General features: G+C 51.1%; 1 protein-coding gene across 7 annotated transcripts in view; it reads right to left on the bottom strand.

Annotated features, from left to right (window-relative positions):
* NRG1 (neuregulin 1) overlaps positions 1-16,746 on the bottom strand; it is a 2,309,699-nt gene extending 2,292,953 nt beyond the window's left edge. For 3 of the 7 annotated variants that reach the window (XM_069626367.1, XM_069626363.1, XM_069626368.1), the window contains exon 1: positions 15,478-16,745. In XM_069626367.1, coding sequence (XP_069482468.1) covers positions 15,478-16,390 — 913 coding nt within the window. In that variant the 5' untranslated portion in view covers positions 16,391-16,745. Of the gene's footprint in view, positions 1-15,477 lie in introns of all 7 variants that reach the window. The other 4 variants (XM_069626364.1, XM_069626365.1, XM_069626366.1 and 1 more) reach the window with 2 other exon arrangements.
* Positions 16,747-17,530: the final 784 nt, after the last annotated feature.

Genomic DNA, 17,530 nt, shown 5'->3' with positions numbered 1-17,530 from the left:
TAAGTGCTTACATTGGCTGTGGCATGTGAGGGGATTCCAGCTTGTCACCATGGAGCAACTCATTGACTGCTCCAGGATCTCTACAAAGAGGGAGATTGTTTCTGATCGTGACATTTTTGATCTAAAGCTTCGCGACCCCAGATTGGTCAGGGATCTACTGAGTACTAACATGGAATGTAACCCCCTGGTAAAATGAAACTGAGTCCCCATCCTTGGGATTTAACGTCAGAAAACTCTATCCTGTCTGGAGCGAATGCTGTCCCCTTGGGGGAAAGGTCTGTAGGGTATTTTTTAGCCCATGGGTAATTATGTTTGTTGACAATAGCCCCAAGCCGAGAGTTCTATATTGTAATGAGCTAACTTTTAATGCTAGGATCATACCGTTTTAGGACACTTCCTTGTGCTAGTGATTATAATGGAAACGTTTGAAATGTATAATTATTGTTGTTGTGAAATCTTTTCTGGCTTCGAAGCCGAACAGGCTCCCCTTTATATCCAGCATGTAATAAACAGAAAATGTATGATGAGCTTACAGTGGGGGTCATGTTAAAGAAATGTGTACATTGCACGCAGGGGACCTCATGCCTTTGCTGTTATGTACAAAACAGTCTAGCAATTGTCCTCATCTGCACTGAAGAAGTGCAAAAAGTGTTCAAAAAAGATGCACTCGCCTTTACACCGCTGCACTTCATAATGCAAATAGTGTAAATGCTGCTTGCCATCTAGTTATGGCAGATGCCATATAAAATGGAGTCCTATTGAAATCTGATTGCTTGACTAACCTCTGCACTCCCGTTTTTGCCTTACTCTTGCGAACTCATGCTCCCTGGAACCAAACGAACTGTGTACACTTGATGTATAATGTCCTTCACCGCTGTAACTAAGTAACCTACCTACCGCTGTAATAGCTATGATATTCGATGTATGTGCCACTGTAACCACAGAACGTACCTCTGTAACAGCGGCACGCGATGCCCACGGGCTGTTGTGCGCTATGAAATAAAAAATGTGCTATACAATTAAAAAATAAATAAATATATCTCCTTTAAAAAAATGTAAGAAACAGGTGCATTACATGGGAATTCAAAATGCATGTGCTCCAGCCTGATAATATCAGGCTGGCGTAAATGCATTGGGTTTTTGCTGACAGAGGTTTGTGGGCAGGTGGACGTGCCAACTTCATGCCATGCCCAAGCTCCTCCAGCAAAGAAATAATGAAAACAGTCGGCGTTAACATTGTACACCTGTGTGTACGCTTCAGAACTGTTTCCGGGCCTATGCAAATAAAAACCACTAACATGAGCAACAATTAAAAAAGGCAAACTCACCATAGGAGACTCCAATAAAAATGTTGTCATAAACGGGGTAGGACTGGGGCATACAATTGTCCCAGGCACCAATTAAAACGTGGCCCACGGTTGCAAATGGCAATTCATTCCTTTTGTGACAGACTGTTTGAGATCTACCCAATGTTTTTATTTTTTTTTATTTTTTAGCATCAATTAGTTTTCAAGAAAACTTTAAATGCATATGGTGTAATTAATATTAGAGAAAAAAAACGAAGAACCAAACTAAAAATTACACAACTATATAGGGAGGAAAATTTGAAAACAAGAAAGACTATGGGCCTCATTAGGACCCTGGCGGAGAGGGTGTTACGCCAGCGTAGTGCATGGCGTACCTCTCCGCCATACTACGAGTTCCCGTAGCGCCATGGAGGTTTTCTCCGCCTGGTTTTACCAGCCGGAGAAAACCATGGCGCTACGGGACCTCGTTGTTAATTACGCCACCGTATTTTACGGTGGCGTAATTAACTCCTTCCCCACTCCCATTATACCCTATGGGGCGAAAATGGGAATGGGGAAGGGCAGAATGGGGATTGGGGATTTACCGCTCCGCCGAGGTCGGAATGGGGCGGTAAATCCGCCAACCCCCATGGCGCTATCGGCGGCTTTCCGCCATGCTTCGCGGTGCATTTAGCACCGCGAAGTCCGCCTGGGTCGTAATGAGGCCCTATATATCTAAATTTAGGAAAATGGCTCTCACAAAATTCAACAATGCCAAAGTCAAGGATACTTTTCCTCCCCATCTTAAAATGGACCACCTCTCGTGCAGAAGTTTGGACTCAAAGTTCTCAAAATGTTTTCCCAACCATTTTTCTCTGGAGGCCAATGTTTTTGTTGTTGAAACAATGTGATGCAAATTGTTCATTTTAAAGAATATGTATTCAGTAACAATGGTCAAAACTACTAGCCACATGGTGAAGTAACTCATCAAACTGGCTCACATTCGCCATAAAACGGGCCCACCCTGGCATTTTGCGTTTTGGGTTCAGGCATTGCCACATAGGCCAGTCCCAGCCCGGTAATAACCTCAATCAAACCGAGACTTATCAAAAAAAGAACATCAATAGATGAAAAGAGTGAAATCAAACCTCACAAAATGTATAACAGTGTCTTCAAAAGCACGCAGAAAGGAACACGGTGCGGTGTAGGCATGGCAACATCATGTGTTCAAAGACATCTTACTAAGGGCTCCTTATTAGAAGACCATTAAGTTCAAGACCCGATGACCAGTGACCATATTGCCCAGGACTTCTGTTCCTCACCGAGCGTCTGCAGACTACCCTGTGCAACAACAGATGTGTAAAACATTCCCGCCCATGCTCGCTTTCTGAGCGATGCCTGACCTTCCGAGTATTAATACTAACTTCGTTGCCAACATAGTACTTCTGAAAAACCAGACTCTCCTGGGATGTGCAGATGAGCGTACATCGACATCACCACTTCGAGCGAAGGTTGAAAACGTGCCTAAATGTCGGAGTTCAGCACATGGGACATTTTTAAAACCCAAAACACTATCCTTTGAAAGCACGAGCCGCTTCAGAAAGCATTGCATCCGCTATGGAGACCACGCGTTAGTAACCTTCTGCTTGGGGCAGGGATATAGGTCAACTTAATCAGTGGACTTGTTCAGTTTCCGGGCACGTGCACCCATTTCTTAAGACTGCTTATATAATATGAGGGGTGCTGCCCATACATTGTTTACACATCTGTGGCGCGTCCTCACGGGTTATGTAACGAAGTCTACTTTGCCTTACATAAAGCCTCCGTTCTGTAATCTCACGTTTGTCGTGGGTTGTGTAGTCCGGTGTAAATTGATTAACCGTCGTCCACAATATAAACATTATCCCAAAAAATGCTCAAATCACTTTCGCAGCAGAGTCCACACAAGGTCCACAGGGAACAACTACCCTACATAATATAACATTCTGTGTGTGCTTGTGGGATAGCGTCGTGCGTGTGCAGCGTTCTTATCTAACTAAAACGAGGCGGGGGTGGGGTATGGGTGCATGGGGGGTGGGGGGGTTGCGATGCAATGGGCAGCTAAGGTTCGAGCTGAAGGGGCAAGCTCCGGCTGAGAGCGCGCCTCCTGTTTTGCAGGAAGTGCATCTGCGCGTGCCTGGGGATGGCAGCATCACTTCAGCACCAGGCCCGGGGAACAGCTCGCGCTGTGGCAGCCTGGGACTGCTCCATGCTGAGGAGGGCCTGTGCAGCTCGCGCAGAGGAGCCTGGGACTGCCCCACGCTGAGGAGGGCTGTGCAGCTCGCGCTATGGCAGCCTGGGACTGCTCCATGCTGAGGAGGGCCTGTGCAGCTCGCGCTAAGGCAGCCTGGGACTGCCCCACGCTGAGGAGGGCCTGTGCAGCAAGTGCCTGTGCAGCTCGCGCTGAGGCAGCCTGGGACTGCCCCACGCTGAGGAGGGCCTGTGCAGCCCCCGCTGAGGAAGCCTGGGACTGCCCCCACGCTGAGGAGGGCCTGTGCAGCTCCCGCTGAGGCAGCCTGGGACTGCCCCACGCAGAGGAGTGCCTGTGCAGCTCGCGCTGTGGCAGCCTGGGACTGCCCCACGCTGAGGAGGGCTGTGCAGCTCGCGCTGTGGCAGCCTGGGACTCTCCACGCTGAGGAGGGCCTGTGCAGCTCGCGCTGAGGCAGCCTGGGACTGCTCCACGCTGAGGAGGGCCTGTGCAGCTCGCGCTGAGGCACCCTGGGACTGCCCCACGCTGAGGAGGGCCTGTGCAGCTCCCGCTGAGGCAGCCTGGGACTGCCCCACGCAGAGGAGTGCCTGTGCAGCTCCCGCTGAGGCAGCCTGGGACTGCCCCACGCAGAGGAGGGCCTGTGCAGCTCGCGCTGAGGCAGCCTGGGACTGCCCCACGCTGAGGAGGGCCTGTGCAGCTCGCGCTGAGGAGCCTGGGACTGCCCCACGCTGAAGAGGGCCTGTGCAGCTCGCGCTGAGGCAGCCTGGGACTGCCCCACGCTGAGGAGGGCCTGTGCAGCTCCCGCTGAGGCAGCCTGGGACTGCCCCACGCAGAGGAGTGCCTGTGCAGCTCGCGCTGAGGCAGCCTGGGACTGCCCCACGCTGAGGAGGGCCTGTGCAGCTCGCGCTAAGGCGCCTGGGACTGCCCCACGCTGAAGAGGGCCTGTGCAGCTCGCCCTGAGGCAGGCTGGGACTGCCCCACGCCGAGGAGCACCTGTGCACACTGGCGTAACAGAGGCCCCCGTGGTGCGGGGGGCCCCGCCAGCACATGTCCTGGGAGGGGCCCCCACTTGTAGAAAAAAAAATATATATATTTTTTTCTTTTTGAATTCCCTCTGCATTTATAAAGAAATTATTTCTGTAACAGAAATGATTTCTCTATGAAGTCAGAGTGACTTCAAAAAGAAACAATGGGCCTCATTACGGGTTTGGCGGCAACCGTGCCATTGCTACCAGCAGGTTGCTGTTGCCGCCAGACCCGTAATGATTTACCGGCGCCCGACTTCCCGGTAACACCGGGGGATTACAACCCCGGCGGTCTGGGAAGTCAGGCGCCGGCAAATGGTAAGTCCCCAATTCCATAAAGTCCTATTGGACTCTATGGGAATGGGGACCATAGAAGCACCGGCACCGTTAATAACGGTGCCAGTGCTTCCGTGAAAACTATGCAGGTGGGTGCCGTTCTGCTGGCAGGTCTTACCTGCCGGACAGGACGGCAACCGCCCGCAGAGCTGTAATATGCCGGCCCGGAAGCAACAGTGCCAGTGAGCTTACCAGCACCGTTGTTTACAGTCCGGCATAGATGTAATGAGCCCCAATTTCATTTTTAAGTGTTAGGGCTCCCCTCAACCCCATGATGTGTGCGTGTGTGAGTGTATGTTGAAAAGGTTCACACTTAAATGTATAGGTGGCTGCCTGTGCGAGTGTATGGTGAAAGGGTGCACACGTAATTTTATGGGTGGCTGCCTGGGTGTGCCTGTATGGTGAATGGGTGCACACTTAAATGTATGGATGGCTGCCTGGGTGTGCCAGTATGGTGAAAGAATGCACACTTAAATGTATGGATGGCTGGATGTGCGTGTGTGTGTGTGTATATGGTGAATGGTGTGTGTGCTTGCGTTCAGGGGCGCAACAAAACCTACATTTCGGGGACTAACCCTTCAAATGTTGGGAGGGGTGAAAACTTCATGGGTGGTGGGGGAGGGGCAAACTTTTTTGTTTGGGTCATCTAATTTCTTCATGCATTTTTATGAGACTATTCTAGTGCAGCGTCAATGTTACAACAGTTAACTCTCTCCTTTAAGGTTTAAAGCACCCACTTATGGACTGCTGTGAGAATGAGTGGACTCCTGTTCCCTCTCTACCCTTCCAATCACTTCACTGGCATGCAAGTATTAAACCCACATCACGATTTCAATTGCATAAAAAATTTGGCATTTGAATGCAGGTACTAACAGTGAATTGCTTTATGTTAGTAATTGGTGGGTTCTTGTTAACAGAGAAACCCAGGTGCCGTTTAACATCTGTGTCCTTTTCTGTCTGGCAACTGCTCTGAAGGTCAGCCAGGTCTGGTCAACATAGCCCAACATTTCAGGGGGGGAGGAGTGCTGAATCCCAGTCAACTCAATGGTGTTGCACCAATACTTGTGTTTAATGCCTGGATTACTTATTGGTAATCTTCATTACTCCTCACCCTATTCTTCCTCGTCCCAGTGTTTATGAGACAGTACTTGTGTATAAGGCACTCTGCCTCATACACAAGCACTGGGATAAGGTAGAGGTACATGGAAGTAATGCTTGATTTAGCTATCTGTAATCTTCATTACTCCTAGACCCACTCTTCCTCATCCCAGTATTTACCCATGAGGCAAGGAACCTCAACCGGAAGCTCTGGGGCAAGGAAGAGGGATGTGGAGGTAATTCTGGGCCAAGGAGCTGATTTTGGAGGTTGGGGTGGGAGGGAGAGGGGATGAGTGGGGGGGGGCAGGATTATACGACAAATTATAATGGCTGTTCATGTCCAGGCTAAGCAGGCATGATATGTGGTATTAGTGGCTAGAGAGGCATTTTGGTGCAGCCAGTCTAGCCATTCCTCAGTTTGGTATAACTTGTTTTAATGGGGCATTTATGATAAAGCAGTCCTGCTAAGTGAATTACCTGGCTAGACTGCCATTTGGGTGCTGCCAGTCAGCCGTTTCTTAATGCAGCATTGTATATTTTTCTGGGCATCTGTGATTAAATGATATGATATATATCATTTATAACGCACCTGCACACAAGTGTTTCTAGGCGCGACAAGACAAGGGATGGAAGATAGAGGGAGGACAAGACAAGCGATCTTACTAGGCCTTGTGTCATTCAGATCCTGCAAGTGCAATGACGAGAAGCGCAAGGAGAAAGGGACGGGAAGTGCAAGGGAGAGGGGAGGGGAAAACAGGGCAGCAATGCTCTGAGTAAGTGCAGCCAGGGCAGCACAGCTCTGGGTAGTGCAAGGAGAACAAGGGACTGTAGGGTTACAGTTACAGCCCCTAAGCGCATGGTAGGACCAGAGGCAGTGCAAGGGTGACTGATCAAGAAAGAGTCTCGGCTCAGTGAGACTCTGAGGGTAGCCAAGGAACCAGTCGGTACAGCAGACCGGTAGGTCAGGTAGGCCAGCAGGGGAGGGAGAGAGAGAAAGCATGGGAAAAAAGGAAAGTTTTGAGCTGCTTCCAGAACTTCAGGTGGTCCGGCTAAAGTTTGAGAGGGGCAGGGAGGCTATTCCAGAGGGAGGCACATGCAGAGGAGAGAGACCTACCCCCCACTCTCCGCCTGGAGAAGTGTCTAACCCTTAGAGAGTTGGAGGTAGCTGGGGGAAGGGCTCGAGAATGAAGGTATTTTGGAAGAGAGCTTTGGATGTAGTGTGGGCCCCGACCCCAGAAAGCCTTGTGGATAATGCAAAGGGTCTTGAACTTGATACTTGCAGCAACTGGGAGCCAGTGGAGAGATTTCAGGGCAGGAGAGATATATCCCTGTGCTTGAGGCCAAAGATAAGTCTTGCAGTCCTTTTCTGGATTAGTTGCAGAGGCTAGAGAGTAGAGGAAGGCAGATTTAGAAAGAGGCTGTTGCAGTAGTCCAGCCTAGAGAGAACCAGTGCTCTGCAGACAGTGAGCTTCTGGGGGAAAGTGAGAAAGGGAAGAGTCCCTTTGAGGAGGAGCAGCGGGTAGTGGGACTTATTGGCAACGTCTGAGATGTGAGGAGAGAAAGAGAGTGGAGTCAAAGGTGACACCAGTGTTGTTTGCCTCACAGGAAGGCGAAGGAAGAGGGCCCAAGGCGGGCGACCAGAGTGAGAGAGGGAAAGCAGGGGCAGGAGTCCAAATGAGAAGGATCTCCAGCTTACTGACATTAAAGCAGAGATAGGTGGAGGCACACCAATCCTGAATCACAGATAGACAGTCGGGAATGAGTCAGAGATGAGGAGTCTGAGGGGAGCCTGAAGGAAAGCGGAGTGTCATCCGCATAACACTGAAAGTTAGAGCAGAATGTAGAGATCAGGTGGGTCATAGGGGCCACATAGAGGTTGAAAAACCAGAGTGAGAGGATGGAGCGGGGAGAAAGGGACCAAGTTGGACCTGGGAGGGGCAGTCCAAGAGGAAGGAGCTCAGCCACTCAAGGGCCTGATCCGTGATGCCCAGGTTCTCATGGAGTCGATTGATCAGGATTGATCAGGATGGCATGGCTGACCGTGTCGAAAGCACAGGAAAGATCAAGGAGGATAAGGACAGAAGGAATGCTGGAATCAAGGTTAGAGAGCAGAAATTCACAGGTGCTCAGGACAGCAGTTTCCGTGTCTCTGGCACTGAAGCCAGACTGATGGTTATGGAGACAACCAACAGATTCCGTGTGGAGAGTAAGCTGGGAGATGGCCAGCTTTTTCAACAGTTTGCCCAGGAAAGGGGTGATGGAGATTGGGCGATAGTTTGCCGGGCAGGCAGGATCGGCAGAAAGCTTCTTGAGGAGTGGGTGCATAAGGGAGTGCTTAACGGGAGAGGGGAAAGAGTGATTACAGAAATCGGTCAAGGCTGGAGCTAGGGTGTCAATATGGTTCTTGATGGTTCTGGTGGAGCAGGAGAGCACCTGTTTGGATGACACTTTCATAGATCGGACTTGTCTAGAAACCTCGTCAGGTGTTGTCAGAGAGAAAGAGAGGTAGAGATGGCCAAAGGGGGGCCGAGAGAGGAAGAGGGAGAGGAAGATGAGATGGAGGACAGGATGTCCTGAGTTTTAGCGTAGAAGTGAGGTGACAGAGCCATACAGAGGGCCTGGGAAGGAACAGGAGATGTGAAGACCTCAACAGAATTAACCAGTCCTTTTCAGATTTTAAAGAGTTTGGCCGTGTTATTAGAGGCCACAAAGACACAGGCTTGAATGTGTGTTCTATTATTGATGAGTGTTATTGCTTCGACTGCCATTTTGGTGCAACCAGTCTAGATATGTCTAAATGTGGCCTGGCAAGCTTTACTATATTGTTATTACATGTCGACACTGGTCTACCTTGTGCAGCCAGTTAGACATGTTTTCATTGTGGCATGGAATTTTTAATAGCAAAGCTTTAATGTTCCTGTGCTCTGTTGGTGACTTGCATCTATTGGATGGATTGGTGTTACCCTACAAAACATTTGCAAACACTCTGGTTTTTTGCCAATTTTTCTCAGACAGTGTGCTGTATGTTATATTAAAACACATATGTACATCTTTCTCCTAGTGCAGTGTGCGGCATATCCGTTCAGCAGCACGTTTGTGCGTATTGCCCAAGTGTGATAATCTAGGCTGGCCCTGAGTGTGGCACGACCCTTGATTTGTTGCAGAGTTGGGGGGCCCCCTCAGCATGGCTCGCAGGGGGGCCCCCACAATTTGTGTTACGTCACTGCCTGTGCAGCTCACGCTGACGCAGCCTGGGACTGCCCCACGCTGTGGGGGGCCTGTGCAGCTCGCACTGTGGCATCCTGGGACTGCCCCATGCTGAGGAGGGCTGTGCAGCTCGCGCTGAGGCAGCCTGGGACTGCACCACACTGAGGAGGGCCTGTGCAGCTCATGCTGAGGCAGCCTGGGACTGCCCCACGCTGTGGGGGGGCCTGTGCAGCTCGTGCTGTGGCAGCCTGGGACTGCCCCATGCAGAAGAGGGCCTGTGCAGCTTGCGCTGAAGCAGCCGGGGACTGCCCCGCACCGAGGAGGGCCTGTGCAGCTTGCGCTGAGGCAGCCTGGGACTGCCCCACGCTGAGGAGGGCCTGTGCAGCTCACGCGGAGGCACCCTGGGACTGCCCCACGCAGAAGAGGGCCTGTGCAGCTCGCGCTGTGGCAGCCTGGGACTGCCCCACGCTGAGGAGGGCCTGTGCAGCTCGCGCTGAGGCAGCCTGGGACTGCCCCATGCTGAGGAGGGCTGTGCAGCTCGCGCTGAGGTAGCCTGGGACTGCCGCACGCCGAGGAGGGCCTGTGCAGCTCGCGCTGAGGCAGCCTGGGACTGCCCCACGCCGAGGAGGGCCTGTGCAGCTCGCGCTGAGGCAGCCTGGGACTGCCCCCACGCTGAGGAGGGCCTGTGCAGCTCGCGCTGAGGCAGCCTGGGACTGCTGAGGAGGGCCTGTGCAGCTCGCGCTGAGGAGGGCCTGTGCTGTGGAGCTCCACCTGCCAGCACTCTGCATAGGACGGAATAACCAACTGGCGCACATTGCCTTGCGAAATGCAGCCCGAGGCCACACAAACGCTACTAGCACACGTGCATCCTAGTAATGCAAAACCAGCTCACGCACTTGACATTCATTCGTGGCAGTTAAACATAAAAAGTGTTATGTCGTTTAATCCAATACACCAATACCACTACGTCCACGGGCATTCCAAACGGACCACGTCAATGTCACATTCAGAATCGCGGGTGTATCGGTGCAACAACTACAAACACGTCCTGCTGAATAGCTTCCAATGCTCGTGTAATTAAGCAACAGCGGAAAACCAAAGGCCAATGTCGAGCAATGATGCAGGTCCCACAAATATTTCTCAGGCTAACTGATGCAGGTGTACTTAGTTCAGCAACCCTATGTCCTCAATCCAGCAGTGAATCTGACGTATGCTTCGAACTGCATAGCTCTACAACCGCCACACGCTACCCTCTCCTCCAGGGACATCATCTAGGGGTCGCCAGAAGTCGCAATTGCGACCTCTGAGGTCTCCCTTGCGACCTCTGGTCTCCCTAGCGACTTCAAAAAAAAAAATCGTAATTTTTTTTTTTAAATGCAAGTTCATGGGCTGGGGCCAGCACAGTGTGGCTCTTTAATTATGGAGTGGCTGGCTTTCTTGTTCAGACCCCTTAAAAAAACAAATATCACATCCTTATCATTTGGTCATGACGTCTGCTTGCATTCCCAGTAATTTGGTAATATAGGCCTATACACACTGATCTTAACGATGCATATAGCGATCCATTCTTGGAAGAAATGTACATCACATTATAGTGATATCATAACCATATTTTTCGTAGTGTACAATGCTTTGTGATGCCACTTCCTGTTTTGTCAACAGGTGAAAGGTTGTGTCCCATCGCTTCCTGCGATATCACTTCAGGGTGTGGTGAAATGACATCACTTCCTGTGGTGTCATCAGGGGGGTCAAGGGTCGTGTGATGTCACTTCCGCTACCCCTGGGATTTTGGTGAAATGACGTCACTGCTCTCCTCCTGTATTTAAAATATATATATATTTTTTTTTTTTTTAAAAAATCTATTTAAGGGCATGTGGTTACAATTAGTACACTGATTAACATGTTATCCAGTACAACAATTCAAACATTATACAAAAATGAATTAAAATACATTAAGGAAAGATCAATTTCCTATTAACATTCATATATATATGCCCAGGTTAAAACGAATTTCCCATACGAACAAACCTTAAAATTATTCTACCTAAAAATTTAAAATTAGAATCGTTATCACTCGAGAGACAGTTTACAGGCCAGGAGTGCTACATGTGGAAGGCTGCCGCTGCAATCATTGCATTCCAGAATTGGTCCCAAGGGTGGACAGCGACGTTACTGCAGGCTTTGCCATACTGCAAGCTAAGAAGGCCACATGGTGTCAGAATGTGATGCGAGCGTTTCCACCTGTTTGGAGCAGAGTCTACATAACTTTCTCCCCTGGGGATTCCCACCCAAACCCCTGTGTTTTCCCAAACAGGAAGCGTATGCATTCACACCAAGAGTATAAATCTAATCAGCGCCAGTAACTGGAGATTCACAAGGTAAGACATTGGGGTACCTAGAGAAAATGCTTGCTGCAAGTAAATCTGAAACTTACAAAGCTTGACCAAGTGGTCGGTCCAGAGCTACACCCGCGTCATGGCATCTAACCCGTGCATCCGTCCATTTGGACCCATTACATAGCAATAACTCATTCCTCTTTTCCCCCCCCAGAAAAGGTGTAACATGAGTCTTGCTTTGTTTGGCATAAAAGGCCGCAGATTTATTTTCACAATATCATAACCACCACTGCACACATTAGTGGAAATAGTTCTGAAGATGCGGCGACTGCTCCGTGTACAAAAACATGCTTCCCCCTTTCCTTCCAACAGTCCATCATAGGCCCAACTCTCCCAACCCTTTGCGCCTGAGCCTCGCCTGCCCATGCAGGTGTTCGGGGGCAGGGAGAGTGCCGTTTCCTTGGGGGAAGCTGAGCCCTTGTTGTTCCCCCCAGACGCCCCTGCCGTGTTAGGCTCCCAAGGGGCGCTGGTCTGAGAAGAGCGAAGACCCTTCCAGCTTTCTCCTGGCTCATCCGGAGTCTGTCTCTTGTGTTTGGTTGCCCAAACACCGCCACACCGCCTGTTGTCCTGCGACGTCGACGATCAGGCCTCCTTGCATGTTCTGTTTGTAGGGTGGGTGGGTGGAAAACGAAGTCCTGTGTTGGCAGGCGGGCGTCCCACTGCCAAGGCTGGATGCTGCCTGCAGTGGGAAGCCCACTCACTATAAAGGGGGTAGCCCCTCCCCTTTCTATTGTTGCCCCCTTCGCGGGCTTTTTTCCTTTTTTGGCGCGCTGCGCCGTTTCGCGGGTTTTGCCCCCGTTTTGCCGCGCTTCGGCGGGCACCTCCCCTCCATCCTGTGGAGGAGGGAGGGGGAGTCTTTAGGAGGAGGACACCGCCCGGGTTATCGGGGTGCCTCCTCCATTTCGGGATTTCTCGTCGTCACCTTCATGCACCTCTCCTCGATGTTTACTAAGTTAAAGTCCTGCCATGATTAGGAGACTCTGTGCACGCCAATCACAGTAAGATCAGATTTCACCACTGTCTCCAAATCCACAAGCCATACACTCTTGGAGAAACTTCTAGAATGCACAATCGCCCGACTCACCGAAACAACCATAGTACATGTTGGCCCACAGCTTGCAGGCTGCAACTTTCCAGAGCAATAGCAAAGCAGGAATTCCTAACTGCAGCCTTATTGCTCCCACTGGGACCCTACCGAGTAGAAGCAATCACGATTGCAGGATGTTTGCTTCCAGCTTGGGCAGCCAATCAACTGTCCTGGCCAGGAAAACTTCCAAAGCATAGAGTATACCCGGGGTGATTGAAGACCTCTAGGCAATCAATTTTGCCTCAATTGAGTGGCCACCATGGGCATCAATAATTCTTTTAATTGACATCCATCTGTGCGATATCCCCCCTGCCAGATGTGAAGGTGACAAAGAGGCCCTCATGGAGACGCCCAAGTACTTGCAGCTGCATATCTGTTCTTAGCTCCGCCCAACTTCCAGACACATGACGGTGCACCACAGGCCCCTCTCCGACACGTCAATATTTTGGTTTTTGATACATTAGGGCTAAGGCCATGTTCACTGGAGAAAGCATATAGGGCATTAAACGAGCGCTGAAGGCCTACCTGTACGATCCAAGATCACTGTATCATCTGCTCACTGTATCATCTGCTCACTGTATCATCTGCTCACTGTATCACCTGCTCACTGTATCATCTGCTCACTGTATCACCTGCTCACTGTATCACCTGCTCACTGTATCATCTGCTCACTGTATCACTGTATCATCTGCTCACTGTATCATCTGCTCACTGTATCATCTGCTCACTGTATCATCTGCTCACTGTATCACCTGCTCACTGTATCATCTGCTCACTGTATCATCTGCTCACTGTATCACCTGCTCACTGTATCACCTGCTCACTGTATCATCTGCTCACTGTATCATCTGCTCACTGTATCATCTGCTCACTGTATCACCTGCTCACTGTATCATCTGCTCACTGTATCACCTGCTCACTGTATCACCTGCTCACTGTATCATCTGCTCACTGTATCACTGTATCATCTGCTCACTGTATCATCTGCTCACTGTATCATCTGCTCACTGTATCATCTGCTCACTGTATCACCTGCTCACTGTATCATCTGCTCACTGTATCATCTGCTCACTGTATCACCTGCTCACTGTATCACCTGCTCACTGTATCATCTGCTCACTGTATCATCTGCTCACTGTATCATCTGCTCACTGTATCACCTGCTCACTGTATCATCTGCTCACTGTATCATCTGCTCACTGTATCATCTGCTCACTGTATCACCTGCTCACTGTATCATCTGCTCACTGTATCACCTGCTCACTGTATCACCTGCTCACTGTATCATCTGCGTGCGTTAGGGAGGGAATACAATCCCTGCCATGCCTCGGCGGATGGTTAATGGGCTTCAGGACCAGGGGTAGTTCTGATATGTAAAGAGTCAAAAGCAGGGGGGCTAGTGGGCACCCCTGCTTTAACCCTCGCTTGTTGGTGAGAAGACTGGACAACTCCCCCTCTTAGGTCAGCCGAATCCTGACCTGGGTGTCACTATAAAGAGCCAGTGATGAATATGTCAGCTTTTCCTATATCACGCTATCAAAAGCGGCCGAGTAATCGCCAAAGCATAGCCATACCGCTGCTCCCGTGGTAGATGACACAAGGCATCAGGATATCGGAAAATAGCACTCCCGGGGGAAACTGCGGCGTGTTTTCTCTGCTGTTAAGATACAGTGAGAGTTTGTAAACAATAGTGTGCAGTTAGTGGCCTGAACCCGGTGGGCTCATAAACACCTCACTCAAGAACTTCTGAAATAAAGAATGGAATATTCTTGCGAAAACCACAACATTGCCTATGTCATCATGTGCGAACATGAATGAGGAATGTGTTTAATTGTAATGTATTTGCACAATTGCACATTTGGCACTTTAACCCCTATTCACAATATTGCACTTTAGAATATTACATGTAGATATCCTGTAAGTTATGTTACAAGATGAGTCGCAATGAGAAGGGATGTGTGTGTCTCTGTAAAAATGAATACATTTTGAATTGTATAATTCATAAAACTTGAAGTTTCCTAAGTAGTTATTGAAGGAACTGCAGACGCATTCATAAACTGCATATTTGAAATACATGAGGAGGGGGTGGCTTGTGGCGTTCGTAGTGCTGTGACATGCTTAATCCCTGTCCTGTCCCAACTTCCCCATAAACATGAAATTGAGGGGTTGCCCTGTTTTTAGAACCTACTTCTAACTGCAGCCATGTTTGGATTCGTATCGGCGTGCAAGCCAAGGGCATGCAACGTAGTTAAGGATCTTCCAGAAACCAATACACGAGTGCTGGTACAGGGTTCAATTCAAGAAAACAGTTTCCAGGTAAATACCTTTTCAATCAGTGATTTTAGCAGAGAGCAGGGAGACCCCGAATATCGTGGTTCACGTAGAAACATTCCCTTCACACTCCCGTTATTCTCTAGACGCCTACGTTCTACCAAAACAAAATCCAAGGAACACATCTCCAGAGGCAGGTAATAACCCCCCAATGCTACTTGTCCTGGCAAAATATCAACAGTCCCTTTCACCCATTCATCTTAAACATCATCGCCCCCCCCCCCCCCCCCGATCAGCACCTATGTATACTCCAAGGCACATCCCACCAGAAGGGTCCTCTTCCCACCACATAAACATTGCGAATGCATGCAAAGGCCCGGCAGGGGCTCACATGCCACCACCCACTTTCAGGCCCAAAACGCGCAGGGGCAGAGTACCCACCCCTGCTGGGACTTCCATGGCACCTGGAACGTTCCTCACAGACGCGCACACACACGGGTGGATGGTAAAGGGGGACACTCACCGCATCCCCGGCACAGCACTCGGCTGACTTCCTTCTTCAGGTTGCGGCCCGTCTCCAGCGGGGGGAACAAGGCCCGGAACACCTCGGGCCCCGAGCCGCTGCTGTTGGACGGCTCCATGAAGAAGATGTACTTGCTGTCCTCCTTGAGTCGCAGGCAGGAGCCGAAGTCGCCCAGCAGCCAGAGGAGCGTGTCCCTGCGCAGGCCGCCCGCCTTGACGGCCCACACCTGGTGCACCTTCACCAGGTAGGCGCTGGGGCCTGCGGGAGGCAGCTCCAGCTCGCTGGGGGCCACAGTCGTGTCGTTGGAGGCGTGGAGCTGCTCCGCTAGTCCCCCGCTGCTGTGGGGGGGCACCTCATCGTCTCCCTCCCCGAAGCCGCGCAGGGCTCTGCCGGGGACCCCCTGCACCCGGCCCTCGATCACAATCCTGGAGCGCTGCGCCAGCTCCTGCACGGAGCCCACGCTGGGGGACGAGTAGCAGAGGCCACCTGCCGCAGCGCCCGGGGGGGAGACGGGCAGCAGGGGCGCCCTGGGGGGCGTGGAGGGGTTCGAGGGGGCCGTGGGGCCCCCGGTCACAGCCTCGCCTCCCGCAGCGGCCCCTCCGACGCTGACCCCCGCCGCCACCGCGGCCGAGCTCCACAGGAAGAGGAGCAGCGCCCCGCAGCAGCCCCAGCATCCCCCGTAGCCCAGGGCGCCCGTGCCGGGCAGCGGGCAAGGTGAGAGGCCTGCGGTGGCGAGCGGCCAGGGGGCGGGTGGCAGGTAGTGCAGTATCATGGCGGAGCTGCCCGTGTCTTCTTCTGCTGCTGCTGGCGGCGGGGCGAGAGCGGCTGCCTGTCTGCACGGCGTCGGGTCCGCTCTGGGTGCCGCTTCGATGGGAGCCAGAAGACTGCGCGCAGCCTGCAGCCGCCAGAACATACAGGGATGCGAGGAAATCACGCCACAGCGCCGCCCGATCCCGAGGAGCAGGGATGCGCGTCTGCAGTCCAGCTCGGCCTGCTTCCCTCGCGGCTCGGTGTGTGCAGGGGATGCGGTGGCGGTGGCGGCGCCGGTCCCTGCTACCGAGCCACTGAGAGGGGGTTACGGAGAGGGGGCGGGGCAGCGCATCCTGAAAATCCCCTTCTTAAAGCCATGTGTTCTTTCATTTATGTTTGTGTTTGGAAGGGCTCTCCACATCCTAACGGTTTGGGCTCCATCCATCCTTCTTCTTACCGCAGGTGGCACCCTCGCCTCCTCTGCTTCCTCCCCGTACTTCCCCCGCCTGCATGTGCACTGCAGTTAGAGGACCAAGGTTTCCAAGTGCCTGCTCCGGTGCAAATACGATGGCTGGAGTCTAATGCACTGGCAACACAAGAATTCGCCTGCTGGCATTCCAGCTACACCGGGGGGAGACATGCCCATGGAAGTTTAGTTTTTAGCAACTGGTCATTCATTGTATTCTGCATCTTGCAAGTGTGGGAAATGCGATCGGGCTGTACATGAACACGTACACTTTTCTAAATCGTCAGTGCTAATAGCGTACCGCATTTATTTAGAACCGCCCACTCTCCCGAATGGATTTTGTTCAGATTAGCTCGTACAATGCCGAGTCCCCGACGTGTGTACTGCATGATAACAATGTCAGATTCATTCACACTTTCTTTGTTTTCCATTACATTTACTAAAATTGTACTGTCTTTGTGACAAAGGGACTTCTGCCCTTTTGGATTAAACACAGGCTAAAGAGCCTACACTGCACTCGCACGTCTACAAACCCACGCCAAGAGCCAACACAATCATACAGTGAAAACAGGCCCAGTTAAGAGACATGCCTGCTTCACCCTTTATAGTAAAGTGGCCAGAGGGAAGGCTGCGCTCCTGAGAGGAGTATGACTGTGAAACAGTGCCAAGTGACCCAAATAGCACCAGCCCAAAATAAAGGAATGTCCAATCAAGGTTCTATGCAAATATATATATATATATATATATATAGTTTCATTAAAAATCATATGCAGTAATAACTAACTAGAAAATGCTACAAACATCCCATCCCAGTAGAAGGAACACAGAATATGCAAG

Source organism: Ambystoma mexicanum, chromosome 6p (assembly GCF_040938575.1).
Source record: "Ambystoma mexicanum isolate Mex_15411 chromosome 6p, UKY_AmexF1_1, whole genome shotgun sequence".
NCBI classification, from domain to species: Eukaryota; Metazoa; Chordata; class Amphibia; order Caudata; family Ambystomatidae; genus Ambystoma; species Ambystoma mexicanum.
The sequence above is the reverse complement of the archived record's forward strand: the minus strand, read 5'-3'. Positions and strand labels throughout refer to the sequence as shown.